This window comes from Biomphalaria glabrata, chromosome 18 (genome assembly GCF_947242115.1).
Source record: "Biomphalaria glabrata chromosome 18, xgBioGlab47.1, whole genome shotgun sequence".
Classification (NCBI taxonomy): Eukaryota; Metazoa; Mollusca; class Gastropoda; family Planorbidae; genus Biomphalaria; species Biomphalaria glabrata.
In genome coordinates, this window is record NC_074728.1 from 20,732,605 (window position 1) to 20,749,618 (window position 17,014).

General features: G+C 39.1%; 2 protein-coding genes across 3 annotated transcripts in view; both read left to right on the forward strand.

Annotated features, from left to right (window-relative positions):
• Positions 1-19: 19 nt before the first annotated feature.
• On the forward strand, positions 20-11,731 carry LOC106057746 (uncharacterized). Of its 2 annotated transcripts, none has more exons than XM_056017140.1 (3): positions 20-160; positions 7,944-8,039; positions 9,533-11,731. In XM_056017140.1, exons 1-3 carry the CDS (start codon positions 145-147, stop codon positions 10,441-10,443), a joined length of 1,023 nt encoding a protein of 340 aa, XP_055873115.1. In that variant the 5' UTR covers positions 20-144; the 3' UTR covers positions 10,444-11,731. The 2 variants fall into 2 exon arrangements, with proteins under 2 accessions (XP_055873115.1, XP_055873116.1); XM_056017141.1 differs by lacking the exon at positions 20-160 and adding an exon at positions 5,588-6,823.
• A 938-nt stretch (positions 11,732-12,669) lies between these two features.
• The window catches only part of LOC106054021 (uncharacterized), a 37,607-nt gene continuing 33,262 nt past the window's right edge, over positions 12,670-17,014 (forward strand). The window contains exons 1-3 of the mRNA XM_056016583.1: positions 12,670-12,795; positions 14,352-14,479; positions 16,293-16,408. Of these exons, the coding sequence (XP_055872558.1) occupies positions 12,741-12,795; positions 14,352-14,479; positions 16,293-16,408 (299 nt within the window). The 5' untranslated portion in view covers positions 12,670-12,740. The remainder of the gene's footprint in view (positions 12,796-14,351; positions 14,480-16,292; positions 16,409-17,014) is intronic.

Sequence of the window (17,014 nt, forward strand, 5' to 3'; positions counted from 1 at the left end):
GTCTGATAAAAAGTATGTGCACACTCAGATCAAGAAGAAATATTTTGTCTGTAACCTGACAACAAAAGAAGCATTGAAAACAAGGTGACAAAGACAGTTTGTGTGGAAATACAAACTCCGAATCGGCCCCTGAAGTGGTCCGCTATGGCAGGTAAAATAGGTAGGTTTCAGTATTTTCAGATAGAATATCAGAAACTATGAACTACAATTTATCAACAACTATCTCCGTATCTTGTATCTCCGTATCTTGTATCTCCGTATCTTGTATCTCCGTATCTTGTATCTCCGTATCTTGTATCTCCGTATCTTGTATCTCCGTATCTTGTATCTCCGTCGATACAAAAAAGAAGTAGACTAAACTTCTGTCGAAAGTGTTGTCGATACTGTTATATTGTTAGTTCGACGATCGACCTGATACCAAAGGATACGAAGATTTATTAACTCTGTTATTATTATTACATTGTTAATATTCATATGTATTCAATGAACGGATAGTTATGAAGGTATAGTCAAAAACGTAAACACAAATCCTTTTACCATATCACAAGGCCATCAGGGCTCGCCAAGACCTTCCTTCAGGGAACAGTACCAGGAAGAAAAGGAAGACAAAGAAAGCGATGGGAAGACAACACCAAAGAATGGTCACGCCCATCAGTGAAAAAAATAATTCTACTAATGGCAAAGGACACAGCATGGATAGATACGTTGACAGATCCTGTGTGGTGCCCCAATGTCCAACAGACTTTAGATATGTGAACGTGAAGATGAAGTTAAATTTGTCTTACAATTTGTGCATTACACCAAACAAAACATTATAACTATAAAAACCAAAATGTGCACTCACACTTGACTCACTCATAATTTACATGTGAAACTAGAACACTACACCACACCACACCATCAAACTAGAACAACACACAAACAACACACCACCAAACTAGAACAACACACAAACAACACACCACCAAACTAGAACACCACGCCACACCATCAAACTAGAACAACACACAAACAACACACCGCCAAACTAGAACAACACACAAACAACACACCACCAAACTAAAACAACACACAAACAACACACCACCAAACTAGAACAACACACAAACAACACACCGCCAAACTAGAACAACACACCGCACCACACCTATAAACTAAAACAGCACACCAGACCAACACACCACGCCACATAACTAGAACAACACACCACACAACCACACTACACCACCAATCTAGAACAACACACCATACCACCACAACACAACATCAAACTACAACTCCACACCACCAAACTGCACCACCACACCACCACACCACACCACGAGGCAGACATGCTGATGGATATTTATGTTGGTCAAATTATGACAGGATTCAGGACAATTCTGAGGTAAAACAGCTGATCCATCCACACTAGAGCTAGTTGATGGCATATAAAAAATCTATATATATAATTCTATTCTTCGTCAAAGAGTTTGGACGAGAAGAAGAAGTAAAGAAAAGATCTCTCTTTTATTTCTGCGGATAAAGTTATACCACGAACTTTACGAGCCTTGCGTGTAGCGAAGTCATACAGTATATCATAAAAATTCTATTTCAGGAGATTCGTATGAGTTTTCTAAAGATTTTAATAATTTCTGGATATTTCCAAGAGTTTTTCGTATACTTTGCAATTTTTGGAGATTTTCCGGAGCTCCTGGTAAAATGACAAGAGGCCGCGGAAAATCTGTTATAAGTTATACAATGATTTAATTTAATAATTTATACACATAGAACTAGCGCGGGTCCTACAAAAGTGCGGGGTCCACTGGGGTCGCATAAGTGCGGAGCCCATTGCGGTCACCTAAGGCCGGCTCTGCAAAATAGCCGCCGGTCGAATAGTAATTTTATAAAGCAGAGGCGTAATGAGAGGGGGGCAAGATGAGCATGATGCCCTGGGTGCCACATTCCGTTGAGATCGTCACACGCAGAGAGGCGCCTAAAAATAAAATAATTGTAGATATTTTAGTTAGGTAATACATTCTAATGTTATTAGTATTATATTATTATTAAATACTTTTTTATTCATAGGTCTATATTTCTATGTGTGGTTTATGGAAAATGAGGGGAGGCGGCGCCAATAAATTACCTCGCCCCGGGCGCACGTTTTGCTCACTACGCCTCTGTAATATAAAGGTCACTAGAAAATGTGCTACTAAAACCATTGTAAATCTTCATTTTTTGACTTATGAACTGAGCCTAACACTAGAGCTCTCTACGCAACTGGAGTCTTGAGGTGAGGTAAAACAGCTGATGCACCCGCATTGGTTCGCTCCTGTGGCGTGACTCCTGGAAACACTACATCCTTGGTATCGAAACTAGTTTTCTCTCTTTTCGTCTGATTCTTGAAAGAAAACCTAACTACAAGTAATTTGAATGGGAATTTCCCTTTTCTCTACATTTGGTTCAGTACTTTCTGAAGTAACGTCTGTAATATATAAGACAGGTTGTGATAGAATTGCGTATTTACTGAGTAATTTTATTTATTTATGGATGCCACAAAGGCACATATCAAATTGTTAAAGGCTTTATGATATTTTCTTATAAAGACCCATTGAGCGTCGAATTAAAAAAAATCTTTTACAGACTCTATAGCGTAATACTATTTTAATCAAACATATTTACCGAAATAGTTTAATAGCCTTCATCCGTAGACAGTGCTACTAGTAGGCTTCATCCTTTTAGAGCCTACATACTTAACGATTAAAAAGCAACTAACGCCAATATTTCTTATAAAGATATAGAGTTTACTGTATGCATGCGTACAGTTATCGATACTTCATCAAACTTAACATGATGATTTTGAAGACAGGTAGACCTAGAATTGGATGCCCATCATATGATATAGACCAGTGATGCTCAAAATACGGCCCGCGGGTCACATCCAGCACGCGACGTGGTTTCTTCCGGCCCGCCGAAATGTCGGCACAAAATGTAGAAAATCGCCCATAAAAAAATATAAAAAATGGAAAAATGTATCTTGACATACGTTAAGGCCTTCTCTTCACTAGCTACATTGTTGCTCACATTGAAGTAGAAAAGTATACTTCAAATTGTTCATTAATTAATGTAAGTCTTACATCCACGAGTTTCTTATATGCCTGGTCTTTTCGGTTGGGCATCACTGATGTAGACTTTGTGGGCTGGATTGTATAGAAATGCCCTGGCCGATTTTAGCACCCAGTCCGCCCTTGACAGTATTGAAACAAGTGTTTAAAGAAATTATCGATCGATCACTCAACTCAATAATCTGTTTCAAAATACCTCTATTCAGGTCGCACCTTCATGGGCAAAACCTGGAACCTCACGGGCGGACACGGTTCACAGAAACGGCTCTAACGATTTTCCTAGAAATTTAATATTTGAGGAATATTGTTAGTAAAATAATGAATGTCTCTGGGTAAACTCTGGTTTGACCGTTATTATTTGTAAAGTATAAAAAAGAAAATAATTTAAATTTGGCCAGAGGACCAGAAAATTTTTATTTTGAACAAATTACGACTTCGGGTATTTCCGCAGTAGGCCCTATTCATTCATTAAAGTTCAGGAACATTTTGCGCATTGTCTTCTAAGTCTAGATGGTCTAGATCAGTGATTCCCAAAGTGGTCTATATAGACCCCCAGGGGTCTACGAGGACTTCCAAGGGGTCTACGAGACAAAAAAGTTTGGGAACCACTGGTCTAGATCTTAAGGCCTATCATTAGCATATTAAAAAAGTAAAGTGGATCTTATCTTATTTATTAAAGACGTTACTTCAAAAAAGAAAAGAAGATAATTACGTCTTACGCATTCCATGTGTCAATCTAGTCATGCTTTCTAATTAATGACTTAAACTCTGCTAAGTCGTTGGTCATCCAGGCTGATTCAGGCAACCCACCAATGATCTTCCAAATTGTATAAGAACTTGCAGCAAGTCGCTAGCTATAAACATTTTACATTCAACTTTGTTTAGACGATTAAAAGTTAATGGTAAGAGTATGTGTCAGCTGTTTGAATTTCACCGAACAATTAATAAGAAAGTGGCATGTTGTTAGAGCGGTAAAGCTGTAGGCTTACTCACGGAGGGGGTCTCGAGTTCAAATCTCGGTGATGATTTTGGGCTTTTTTATTTTTTAGGGCGCCCCTGAGTCCACCTAACTCATCAACTCTAATGGGTATTTGACTTTAAAAGTAAAGGCGATTGGTCGTTGTTCTGGCCACATGACACCCTTCTCATTAACAGTTGGCCCAAGAAACGGATGACCTTAACATCATCTTTCCCATAGATCTCAAGGTCTGAAACGGGGAAACTTTACTTTTTATTCAAGGAAATACGAAGCAGTATCAGGAACAGTGTTGGAGTCAGGTTCTTTTACTTGGCTCAATGGAGTTACTTAGGGCTGGACTGTATGACTTCGACCCTAACAAACAGGCTCAACAGACGGAGAAATAGAACACTGTAACTTTGAGGCAGACTGCAGATGGATTATACACTGTGTTTAACATACGAATATGCACTAAATGAACGACAAATATCCAACTACCCAGGACATACGTTTAATATCTAGAGAGTAAAAACTCCGTGACAGCTCACAAGAGCAGTCGTCTTCTACTTCTATAGCCAGCAGAAAAGAGACTCTCTCTCTGACTCTTGCTCTCTCTCTCTCGCTCTTTCTATCTCGATCTCTATCTTTTGCTCTCTCTCTCTCTCTCTCTTTTGCTCTCTCTCTCTCTCTCTTTTGCTCTCTCTCTCTCTCTCTCTCTCAATCTCTCGCTCTCTCTCTTGCTCTCTCTCTTAATCTCTCTCTCTTGCTCTCTCTCTCTCTCGCGCACTCTCTCTCTCTCAATCTCTCTCTCTTGCTCTCTCTCTTGCTCTCTCAATCTCTCTCTCTCTCTCTCTCTCAATCTCTCTCTCTTGCTCTCTCTCTCTCTCTCTCAATCTCTCTCTCTTGCTCTCTCTCTCTCTTTCTCTCAATCTCTCTCTTGTTCTCTCTCTCTCTCTCTCAATCTCTCTCTCTCTCTCTCAATCTCTCTCTCTTGCTCTCTCTCTCTCTCTCTCTTTCTCTCAATCTCTCTCTCTCTCTCAATCTCTCTCTCTCTCTCTCTTGCTCTCTCTCTCTCTCTCTCAATCTCTCTCTCTTGCTCTCTCTCTCTCTCTCTCAATCTCTCTCTCTTGCTCTCTCTCTCAATCTCTCTCTCTTGCTCTCTCTCTCTCTCAAGCTCTCTCTCTCTCTCTCTCTCAATCTCTCTCTCTCTCTCTCTCTCTCTCAATCTCTCTCTTTTGCTCTCTCTCTCTCTCTCAATCTCTCTCTTGCTCTCTCTCTCAATTTCTCTCTCTCTCTCTCTCGTGCTCTCTCTCTCTCTCTCTCTCTCTTTCTCTCTCTCTCTCTCTCTCAATCTCTCTCTCTCTCTCTCTCTCTAACAAGGAAAACTAACCAGAACAACATACAAAACACTTTTTAAAAAAATCAAATCTTATATTAAGTGTCATTGTATCAATTAGTTTGGATCAGTCATGTGTAGGGGTACACGTGACCCTAATATTATAAATCTGTGCGTCTTCAATGGGAATAATTCAACTTACACCACCATATCTATCAAGTACGATTTCTTTACCATGTTCAAGATACCAAACTAAATAATTAATTACCATTAATCAATTCATCAATTGGTTAATTTTTTTTTTATTCTTGTGTTGTCAGGTAAATAAAATAAGTGTGCAAAATTTCAGCTTGATCCGATATAGGGTGTGAGAGAAATAACGTATACAAACTTTTTACCAGACAGACAGACAGAGTGAGACAGTGACTTACTATAACCTTTTTTAAAAAACATTCAAAATTATTACGTGTCATCTGTTAACATTCATGCCTGGGAAATATAGACAAAGGGATACAACTCTTTCACACCTAGATAGCAACACAGAACAGTAACACATTCACTCTCGCCATACCCTCCCCTGAAAGCTGGTAAATATTTTCCATTCTTGGTAAAAATCATTCAGACCAATACCCGAAGCAGTTACCTTATTCAAATCCGGGAGCGGAGATAGGCGATACAATCTCGTAGATACATGTAGAAAGATTTAATTGACTTCATTCACCAATCGTAAATAAACACCCCACGTGCCTCCCCCCCCCCTCTTTTCTATACAACTTAAGACCTAACTCGAATCAAGCAAGGATATCACGTGACCGTACTTGTTAACGTTTTATCAATGGGCATCACGTAACCGTGAGGTTCATTCAGTGCTAAAGGTTTTTAAAAAACATTAGAAAAAAAATATTTGCGCAATTAAAATATTGGCTGATTTTCATATTTTCTGTTCACTGAATTTTTCTTGGGAAATTCTTACCTGGCCTTTGTCCAAAACATGTTACCCGTCCGCCCAAAACTACCCACAGTTTACCTGCACGTGATAAGGAATGTAGCTGATCACATGTTCATTGTTTATGGGCTGGTCTCACTTAGATCTAACTTCGAGCAGCTCACTCCAACGGAACTTCCCGAAAAAACTAAAAATAGATATTCGTCACTACCCCCCCCCCCTCAAGTTTCTCTTATTCTATTTAATGCAGTATAAGAAAGTGACTACTGCTAGAGAAGGTTGCCTACAAATGATCTAGTAATCGTGTGTGGATTTCAATTTGAGTGTCTTCTTACTGTGGAATAAATTAAATTAGATTAGTTTCTTATATGTATTACCACAGCCTACTGATCTGATCTAGATTTTATAGTCAGTATTTTTGTTACTGCTACATTGTTAGTAGACACGTGATTCTCTTTTACCTGGATTACATTCAACTGGTGAGTTATGATAAGTTACATTACTTCATGTGTTTCGTGAATCGTGACAGACATATTTCAGCAGGTTTACTTACTTAATAAGATTAGATTTGAAAAGGGAGAGCAGGGCCGGCCTTAGGTAATTGTAGGCCCTTGGCGAAGTAAATTAGGTGGCCCCAAATGAATTGCAAGATTAATGCAAACCGAAAATATAATATTAAATTGAAAAAAAGAAAGGCAATTTTTGAAACACCTACCTGTATGATCTAGAGTTTAGAGCTAAACTAGTAGACATAGAGCTATAAAGCTCTTCTGTTTGAGATTGAAAAGAGACTTAGAGCTAGACTAGTAGACATAGAACTTTTCTATGCTTGAGATTTGATGCAAGTTTCGCAATTTTTTCTCTTAATATTTTTTTAAAGTTCTTTGCGAGTCAGCGTGAGGCCCCCATCAGTAGAAGGCTAAGGCGGCTGCCTAGTTTGCTTATGCCTGAGGCCGGCTCTATCTGGTTAGAGAGGAAGAAAGCCGGAAAATGATAGAGAGGAAAGTGAGAGTCGTGTGAAAGAGGGAGAGAAATAGGGATAAAATGGAAGTGAGAAAGAGTGCAAAGAGATGAAGGAGAAAGGGAGGGGGAATGGGCAGAACAAAGAGAAGGGATGGAGAGGAATGGGTATATAAAGTGAAGAGTGGATAAATAAAGTGAAGACAAGAGTTACAGAAAAAAGGAGAGAGCTAAGAAAGAAAGAGGAAAGAGAGATAGGGGGAGTGAATGAGGAAGAAAAAAGAGCGAGGAAGGTAGGGGAAGATAGAGAAATAAGTAATAAAGAGTGTGGGAGAGAGGGAGGAGTGTTAATTATGAGAGTAAGAGAGCGATATATAATGAATGAAAGGGGATAGCAAGGGAGGAAGAAAGAGAACAAGAGAGTGAGGGGAGAGAGAGAGGAGAGTAATGAAGAGAGAGGGAAGATTATGAGGGAGTCAGAAACAGAGAGGAGAGAGAGAGAGAGTCATAAAAAATGATAGAGAAAAGCTGAAAAGTTTTTTTATATCAAATTTATCTCTCGATAATATATATAAAGGAAACATTTGTCTTTTTTTATATATAAAAGTATAATTAATGTTCATCTTGTTTACTTAACAGTCACAAGTTTCGGCTGTAAAAAAAAAATGTCGGAAGTTCAGAGACGAGACAGCCTCAAACACCTGGACACTGAGCTCACTAAGAGACTGTATAACGGTAATAATGCTTCACTTAATTTTATCAACACTAGAATGTAGGCGACAATAATCATTTTGCTAGATTTTTTTGGTTTTCTTTGTTGGACCATTTGTGACCAATAGTCTTAGTGTTGTTTTTCTTGAATTAGTCTGTGTTCTTTGTAAATGCAGATATTTGTTAGTTGCCAATGAGAGCGGGTTTCACATTAAAATGTAAAGTTTACTAGCTGATACCCGTGCTACATCACGGTTTAAATACATGATATATATGTTTATTTTGCCTGGAAACTCTTAAACCCCCCTCAATGAAGCACCCCGCATTACAACGCTCCTCCACCCCCCAACACAATTTTTTTTTTTAATTCTACAAACGAAGGGCCCACAAACCCTATCATAGAGTATGCTTAAACACTTTTTAGGCACATCAATTGTAGCCTTTCATACCCCTGCACTTTAATATATATTTTGTCCATCGTGGTTCGATGATGGCCACTGTCATCAATGGGGCTGAGGGCTATGCACTGGGAGTTTGTGCCTCCTCGTGTGGCTGGTGAGACCTATGTGAGCCCGGAAAGTTCGGTTGCACACTGGGCAGGTTATTCCAGCTGGAGCTAGTGTCATTGGCCTTACTTTTCTTCTCTGGCGTTTTATCTTCTGTGCTCCAGTTTTCACAGCGCGACGCCATGATGCTCTGTCATGTGCCTCTGTCTCCCAGGTGGCTGGGTCTATACTGAACGCCTTCAGAGAAGCTTTGAGGGTGTCCCTGAAGCTTTTCTTGTATCCACCTTGCGAGCGCTTTCCTTCCCTTAGTTGGCCATACAAGAGACGTTTAGGGATGCTGCGGTCTTCCATTCTGCAGACGTGACCTGCCCATCGCAGCTGGGACTGCGTCATGATTGTATGGATGCCTTGCAGACCCGCTCTTCGAAGGACTTCAGTATCTGGTATTTTTCTTGCCATTTGACATTCAGTATTTTAGTTTAAATATTACAAGCGTTACTTAAAAAAATAAGATAATTAGTCCTAAGCATTTCATGTGTTAGTCTAATCATGCATGTCAATTAATGACTTAAACTCTGTCGTTGGTTTTCCTGGCTGATTCAGGCAGCATACTCCATTCTCTAATAGCACTAGGGAAAAAAGCACTTGTACGAATTTGTTCTTGCTTATGGAATAAGAAATGTTTCTCTATCTCTGACTCTTTCTGAGTATTTCATCAGGTTTTGTTTCTGTATTTTAAAGTAAATAGTTCAGACTATACTTAATTGTACAAATTTGTCCTAGCATATGGAACGAGGAATGTGCCTTTATCTCTGTGTCTTTCCGAGCATTTTATAAAATTGTGTTTTTTATATTTTGTTTTTGTATTTGAAGATTATGGTTCAGTGTTTTATGTATAATTGCTACTTTACTTTTGAGTCTTCTATCCTGAAGGCTTTCTAAATTTAGTGATTTTACTAAAGATATATTTATGTAATAACTCCTCCTAATATATCATATCGTTTTTTCTAGGTAATCATGAGATGGAGGTGTGTGACTCTGAGGCCGATTTACTCTCGTCTTATATTGGCTGTACGAAGAACCCCGAACACGCTTCGTTTATTCCCGTCAACAACTTCTCGCTCGAGCACCTTCCGGCAGCTTTTCAAGAGGAGGACATTGTCCAGGTGGTCAAGGCACTGGCCGAACTGACTGTGAGAGTCCGTGTTAATGTCACCAGCTTGGAGAGGCCCATGTACCAGCCGGACTCGGATGTACCTTATCCGTTCTATAACTTTCGAGGGAGGACACTGCCGAGGTTCGGTACGGGTTTGGTGGACAACGTGACCAAATACGAAATGGTACCTTGCCCTTGCCAAGCCTGTCGCATCACTGAGGACCCCAAAGAGGTCTGGGCGGAAATCGAGGTGTTCACCGCATCCCACGTGGTTTTCGACGAGTCGGAAGCCAGCTCCACCTGCTGTAGATTGTTTTACGATTATCCTGGCGGAGATTACGTCGACGTGAATGACGTCAAAATGTGGCACTCTGACGTCACCAAGGACAAATGCCGTCTGACGTGCCTCACTCACGACGAAGCCTTGATAGACCGACTCCTCCAGACAAACGCAAAAAGAAAGATCCTGTGCCGGCGCGTGCGGGACCGTTACTGGAACTCCCGCGACGATGATAAACTGACCATCATCGTGTCGCACCCCCACGGGTGCCAGAAGATGATCTCAGTTGGGGAGTGGCGTCAGAGGACCGACGAGGACATGTACTGCATGTATACCTACAACACAGCCACCTGCCCGGGAAGCAGTGGAGCCTACGTCTACATCCTAGGCAGCGTCGGTTGGTGGTACGAGTACGTACACAGGGGAGTGAACCTCGAGGGGACAAATTTCAGTGGCGCTGGTTACGACCCCGATTTCAGACGATAAAATGTATGACGAAGAAAGACATAAAAACTTATAGAAATGAGCAGCTGAAAACTTTTCTTTTTTTTAATGTGTATAAAATATGTGTGTATGATTATTGGACTATGTCTCATTGAAATAAGAGAACATATTGATAAATACCCATATAATTAACGTTCTAAAAAAGGTTTTAAGTTATTGCATACTTTTAACAAAAAATTAAAACATGAAAAGTGGTAATATATCTAATTTTAATATTTTCGTTGGACAGAGATCCTTCGTTATACAAGACCTGAACACGGACCTGCGACGTCACAAACTGTGGGGTGTGGAGATCAATCGCTCGTTGCCACGTTGCAAAGGCCTTTTGGTCTAACCTGCCCAAAGGTTGTGACGTTGCAGGATAGTGTTCAGGCCTTCTATGACGATTGGTTTCGGTTTGAAAGTGCACCAAACCTTCGTATCAGAGGGGGCCTCTCCTAAGGGGACGACAGTATGCGAAAGGTAATCTTTTTGGCGAGCTTTAAGGGGAACCTTCGTATCAGAGAGGAGCCCCTCTGAAACTCTTTGAAAACAATCTCAAGTGTCATATTGCCTTAACTGGCATAGAAAAGACCATCTCTCAGAAAATAACTTTTTTTAAAAGAGACAGATGGAAATATTCTTACAATGGTCAATACACACTCTCACTGTACAAAGAAGCTCTTACATTTCCCTGGACCTCGCTCCTATCTACAGACCCGCCTGCAATTTCTTACCTCAACTCTTCCTATGTGTATCGATTAAAACAAAAGTGTAGTATATATTGTCTATAACAATGTCCTTTAATGCAATAAGAAATCCATAATGTGATATAAAGTATATATTAAACAACGATCACTGTACATGACAATTAGGCCTATGTAAATATATGATTTGCTGTCTGTGATATGTAAATGAGAACAAATAATAATTTAATAATATAATTTGTGATACTTTTGCCCCCCCCCCCCCCCAAAATTAATATAGGTACATGGTTTATATTTTAAAAAGTATGCTTTTGCAGCCATTGTGTTACCAATTTTCATTTTAAAGCTTCAAAATTGTGATGATTACGTAGACATGTGCAGAAAATAATTTTATGCTGTGATTTATTTATTAAACATAATTCGTCGACCTGCATGTATATTTTCGCAATCTCATTTCTCGGAGTGTTGGTCTTGTGATTTTTAATTTCTTTTATTCTACACTGTGATTTTTTTATTTTTTATAATTATTTTTTGGTCTGTGTAATAGTAATATGATAGCTGAATAAACAATATTTCTGTTTTGATTAATAGTTTTTAAAAATGTATTGTTTGTTTCGTTTAGAGATTTAAGCTATTTATTTGAATTAAGATTTTATAATTTTTATAATCACATTTTAACGATGGGATTGTCTGGCTGATACGTCCCTGGGTATGCTGCTCTGTCTCAACATGGCACTCGGGTGTAAACGATCGCTAGAGGATGCGATTAGGCGAAATGAGTAGCAACACAAGACGTCCCAGTCGAAAATCCAGGCGCCGTTACATCAATGGCGAGTCCAGCACGGTTAGCTTGGTACAACATAGGAAAATGGCTGGGGTTCCTGGTGTTCTCGGCCTTCAGCCATGTATTTTAGTCCATGTGACCGGAATGCCAGACATTGGAAATTGCAGTGTTTTATATAGGCATTGACTTGGACCTCGCTTTGTTCAATCAGGCTTTCAAGCTTAGAGTTTGAAGAGCCTTCGCCTCAACTCTTTTGACACTCTCACGGTTAAAACATCGGGGTATTTTCAGAAGTTATATCTAATAACCTATAAATCCATAGAGTTTTAGTTTGAGATTTTTTTTTGATAGTAGTTAGCAGATCACTGAACTAACTGAACTGCTCTAATGGCACTAGTGAAGCAATATATATAGCGCTAATGATACTTATAAACATGTTTCGAAACGTAGGGAAGAAGGAAAATGCATTAGGCTAAACACACATACAAAATCTAATGTAGATCTAAGATAAACTAAACATATGGTCTGCGATCATCCTTTACAAAAATAAAACCCCAAGGCGCAGTGTTTAACTGGCTGCCTAATCTCTCCACCGATGAGTGGCATGTTAAATTTATATCAATAGTTTCCGATCGCGATTGAATTGCACGATTTTAAACTTTTAAAAAACAAAAAATTATAGAAACAAAATATAACTATTACATTTCTCTAAACTAGATTTTTTTTCTTTTCTATGTTAAGTTCCTCCTCTACATAATACAAAATAAAAGCTTTTATAAACAATTCAGATGTTAATGAGCTCATTTTGAATGTTTCCGACGTCGACTTTGTGTGTGTTGTTTCCAAGCATCGACTTTGTTGCAGGTGAGGACCTAGAACAACGAAACTCTGCAATTTTTTTCTTTTTCGCCACCCTAAACATCTGAATACTCATGAGAATATAAAAAAATTCACAAACAGAATATTGAGACGTTATCATTAAGAGCACAGTACAGTGAGCAATTTCAATTTCTGCTCTCCCCCCCCCCACTCCCTTAGTGCCTTAAGAGCAAGGGATGGGTTGCCTAAATCAGACGGGAAAATTAGCATGACTTTGCAAGACTTCTATCGTCATAGAGGGCCTAAACACTTGACTTGCAACGTCATAGCCTATCGGAAGTCGAGACCATTAGCGAGTTGCCACGTCACAGGTCTCCGCTGCCCACAGGTTGCGAAGTCGCAGGTGAGTCTTGAGGCTAACTATAACGATCGATCTCGATCGATTACGGCGTTGATTACGCGTAGGACGTAATTATCTTCTCTTTTGAAAAACGTCCGTAATGGATCAAATTAGACGTTCTGAGACTAAATGAAAACTATTCGGGCTATTATTCACTCTTGATTTCAGGGGCTTAGCTAAGAATGTTCCATCATTTGGGGGCCCGTGAGGGCTTGACCTCTTTGGGGGCCCCTGCATTTAGCGTAACATTTAATATTTCCTGTAAAAAAAAAACCCACTCATTTTGCCCCCCCCCCCCTAAAGTTGGGGCCCGGGGGGAACTTCAAATTCTCCCCCCTCCTCCCCCAACCTTAGCTACGCCACTGTTTTATTTGAGATCTCGAGTGAAATCCGAGTTAACTCAGCAACCAGTTGTGAATAATTACCAGGTTTCACCTGTGCTATGTTTTTGGACATGGTGTTATCTGCATAGCAATCTCGTTGACGGCAGGTCTGCAAAGGGACATAACGTTTGAAAAAAGGGAGATAATAAAATTAATAAAGTTTGGCTTTGCTTATTTCTCTTATGAAGCACATGAAAGTTTACACATTCTCAAGCAGGCTATGTTTTTTTTTTAACTACGCTAATATAAATTAACTCCATCTGTAGGTCTGTCAGGGTGGAATCATTTACATGTTACTTCTTCCACTTCCACCGTGTCCTATGACCAGACGGATGTGATGAAATGATTATCTAGTCCCAGAGAGGACTCCAGACAGAGTTGTCGGTAAAGAGTCGATTCCTCATCCTGGCCACGGGATAAAATCCTTTCCCGGGTCACATGGTTCTTAAAAGAGATGCAGGTCATCTCGAGACATAAATTGACATCTATACGGTGCTGGCCACTAGTGGCCATATGACACCCTCGTTATCCGTTGGCCAAATAAATAGATGACCTTTACATCTTCTGCCCCATAGATTGCAATGTCTGAAATGATTACTTTACCATTACTTCCACCTTTAAATCCAGCCAATTACATATAAATTTAGTGACCAACGTAGTGACTCAGTATATCTAAAATGTACTAATATATATTTACGTAGTTATAGATTGTTCTTGTGTTAATGAGATGGTCCATACTCGCCTAGCGACTAAACAAGGTGTGCTATGTAAAATAAAAAAAAATTATTAAAGTCTATTTCTTGCGTTTGCATTTATAGCTGTAAGCACACTGTTTGGGAAGATGTTTCTGGTCAGCTGTCCACGTATGACGCATCACTACTTGCCATGGCCGCACATCACGCCGGAACTCTTTTTTATGCTGATGTCAAGACACATGAAGCTTCAAGTATGTTAAGGCTTAGTAGTAAGTTAGTACATGTCAATGGACACAGTATCATCTGTACTTTCAGACCATAACTTGTTAAGATCAGAACTATTAAGTGAATTAAGCCGCGACTGACACATCCGTGCCTTCAGGCACAACCAAACAATTATGTTTCATTATTAGCATTTAGTTCTGTAAAATCAAATGTAAACACTTCTGTTTCATTATTAACAATAATATAATAATAATATGGCTCCTTTTGTCTCGAAAGGCAATGGATGCGCCCAAATGAGTCACTGGTTTTGGCTTAATCTTGAGACGGGGCAGAATCTGGTGTGGCTAATCAAGCCAATTCTAGAACGGCAGACTTTGCCACAATTCGTACATGTGTATGCCTCTGATTTAGGGCTAGCAGACAGGGCAGCTTTCTTTTTTTTCCCTCTCGATTAAGGCCGCTTCAATTCTTTTGTTCTCAGCAAGGGTTGTCCCAGCATGCATAGTCTGTCTCCATGCACTCCGGTCTTTGGCTATGTTTTCCCACATACTTTCGCTGATGCCTGTGGCTCTCATGTCTCGCTTGCAGACATCTCTATATATTAGTCTTGGGCGGCCCTTGGGTCTGACTCCTTCCACAAGCTCAGCATATAAGATATCTTTCGGGATTCTACCATCTGGCATGCGGGTGACATTATTATTATCATTATTAACAATAACAATAATAATAATAATCGTTATTGTCCGTATGGAAATTTGTCTTACAATTTGTGCATTACACCAAACAAAAAACATTATAACTATAAGAAACCAAAATGTACATTCACACCAGACTCACTCATAATTTACATGTGACAAAGTTTATATCAGATTGTTCTTATTTAATGATTTGATTGCCAGGGGAACAAAATAGTGTTTGTGTCTGTTTGTCTTTGCTATCAGTGTCTTGTATCTCTTTTGTGATGGTTAAATCACAAAATCCTGACACAAAGGGTGATTCTTTTTTTCGAGGATCTTGTTAGTTCTGTAAAATCAAATGTAAATACTTCTGAAACTTCAGACGCAAACACACAAACACGTATGCAGCTTCAAACTCAAACACTTAGTATAGTTGGACATTTGGATTGTAAGTGACCCACATAGTTGAACGCGACATTTAGTGACCTCACGGCTTAGCGGGATTCGGTCTACTGAAGTTATTATTGCTCATTTGGTGTTGGAACTTCGGAAGGGATAACTTCGTAATTACGGACAGACTCGACTGTGATTCAACTTTCCCTTGTAGCTGTTGATGGCTGTCGGACTTCGACAGATTTCTCTGGAGATGTCTGGGTTTCTTGAATGGCTGTATTAGATGCACTTAAACTACAACAGAACAGAGCCTACACATGTAACAAGTAGAAGGACAAGGTCCAAACCGTTATACAGATTAGTATGAATATTAAAACTGTTGAGTCTCAATAATATATATGCAATTTCCAATAAAAATATTTTGTAATTTTATGCACTTCTATACCTTTGTAGTTCCACGGAATATTTTATTGAAAATATGCGTAAACTTTAAAAAAACAATTTGGGTTATTTCGGTAAGCTTTTCAAAATTTCACTTAGGTTTCCAAAGAACTGCAAAGCTGTCGACCAAAATAGGGGTGGTGGTGGCGAATTTATTTATTAGTTCTTGAAACCTGGTAATCTAAATGTTTTTACACATTTTTTGGTCATTATAAAAACATTTTTTGATGCAGTTCACCTTGAAATGACCACCAAGCTATCTCTTCCACAGCTATCAAATAAGGTGGATAACCATGATTGTGGTATTAGTGTTGCTTTTTTTCCCCAGATATCTATCAAAACAGCATGGTACAACAGTAGCAACCAACACGTGCCGCTTGAAATGTTAGTAGAATTGAACCGGTCCGTGCCAGCGCTTTTGGTGACAATACCAAAAATATACCAGTAGGTAACTTGAAACAAAGAGTGATTGATTAGATAGATATAAAAATAGACGCTATTTGATTAGCCTAGACTTATGAACAAATGTATACACTGATGAATAGCTAACTCACAGTGTCTGTCTGGTACAAACTTTGAATACTAATAATATAATAACCTAAGCTTGGACATGAAACGACTGTTAACGTCTAAAATAACAATATACCCTGTTGCTATTATACATCACCCGAAAATTTCTCAGTGGACACTAATAACGGGACTACGATGAATTGTGTTTTCCTGGCAGTTTCAGAGAGTTACAATTAGTTCATTTCTATAATAATAAAAATTATAATAATAATAATGATAATAATAATAAATTGAAAAAAAAACTGAAATGGGAAAACAATGAAAATATGGTAACCTAGGCTTGGAGCTTAAGCGTTTATGGAAGTTATCTAGATCTACTATATACCCCATTGTTATATCAACCGAGGGGATAATAACAACTGACCTTACATATACTTTCAAGAACCTTAACATTCCTAGGAACATTCTCGTCGCCTGTCAGAGGGCGGTACTGCTGCTGACCTGCCACATCACCAGATAATGCCACAGTGGGATAGTGAT

Coding starts and splice junctions, on each gene's coding strand:
- LOC106057746 (XM_056017140.1), top strand. Junction 8,040..9,532: donor CACTAAGAGACTGTATAACG/GTAATAATGCTT, acceptor CGTTTTTTCTAG/GTAATCATGAGATGGAGGTG.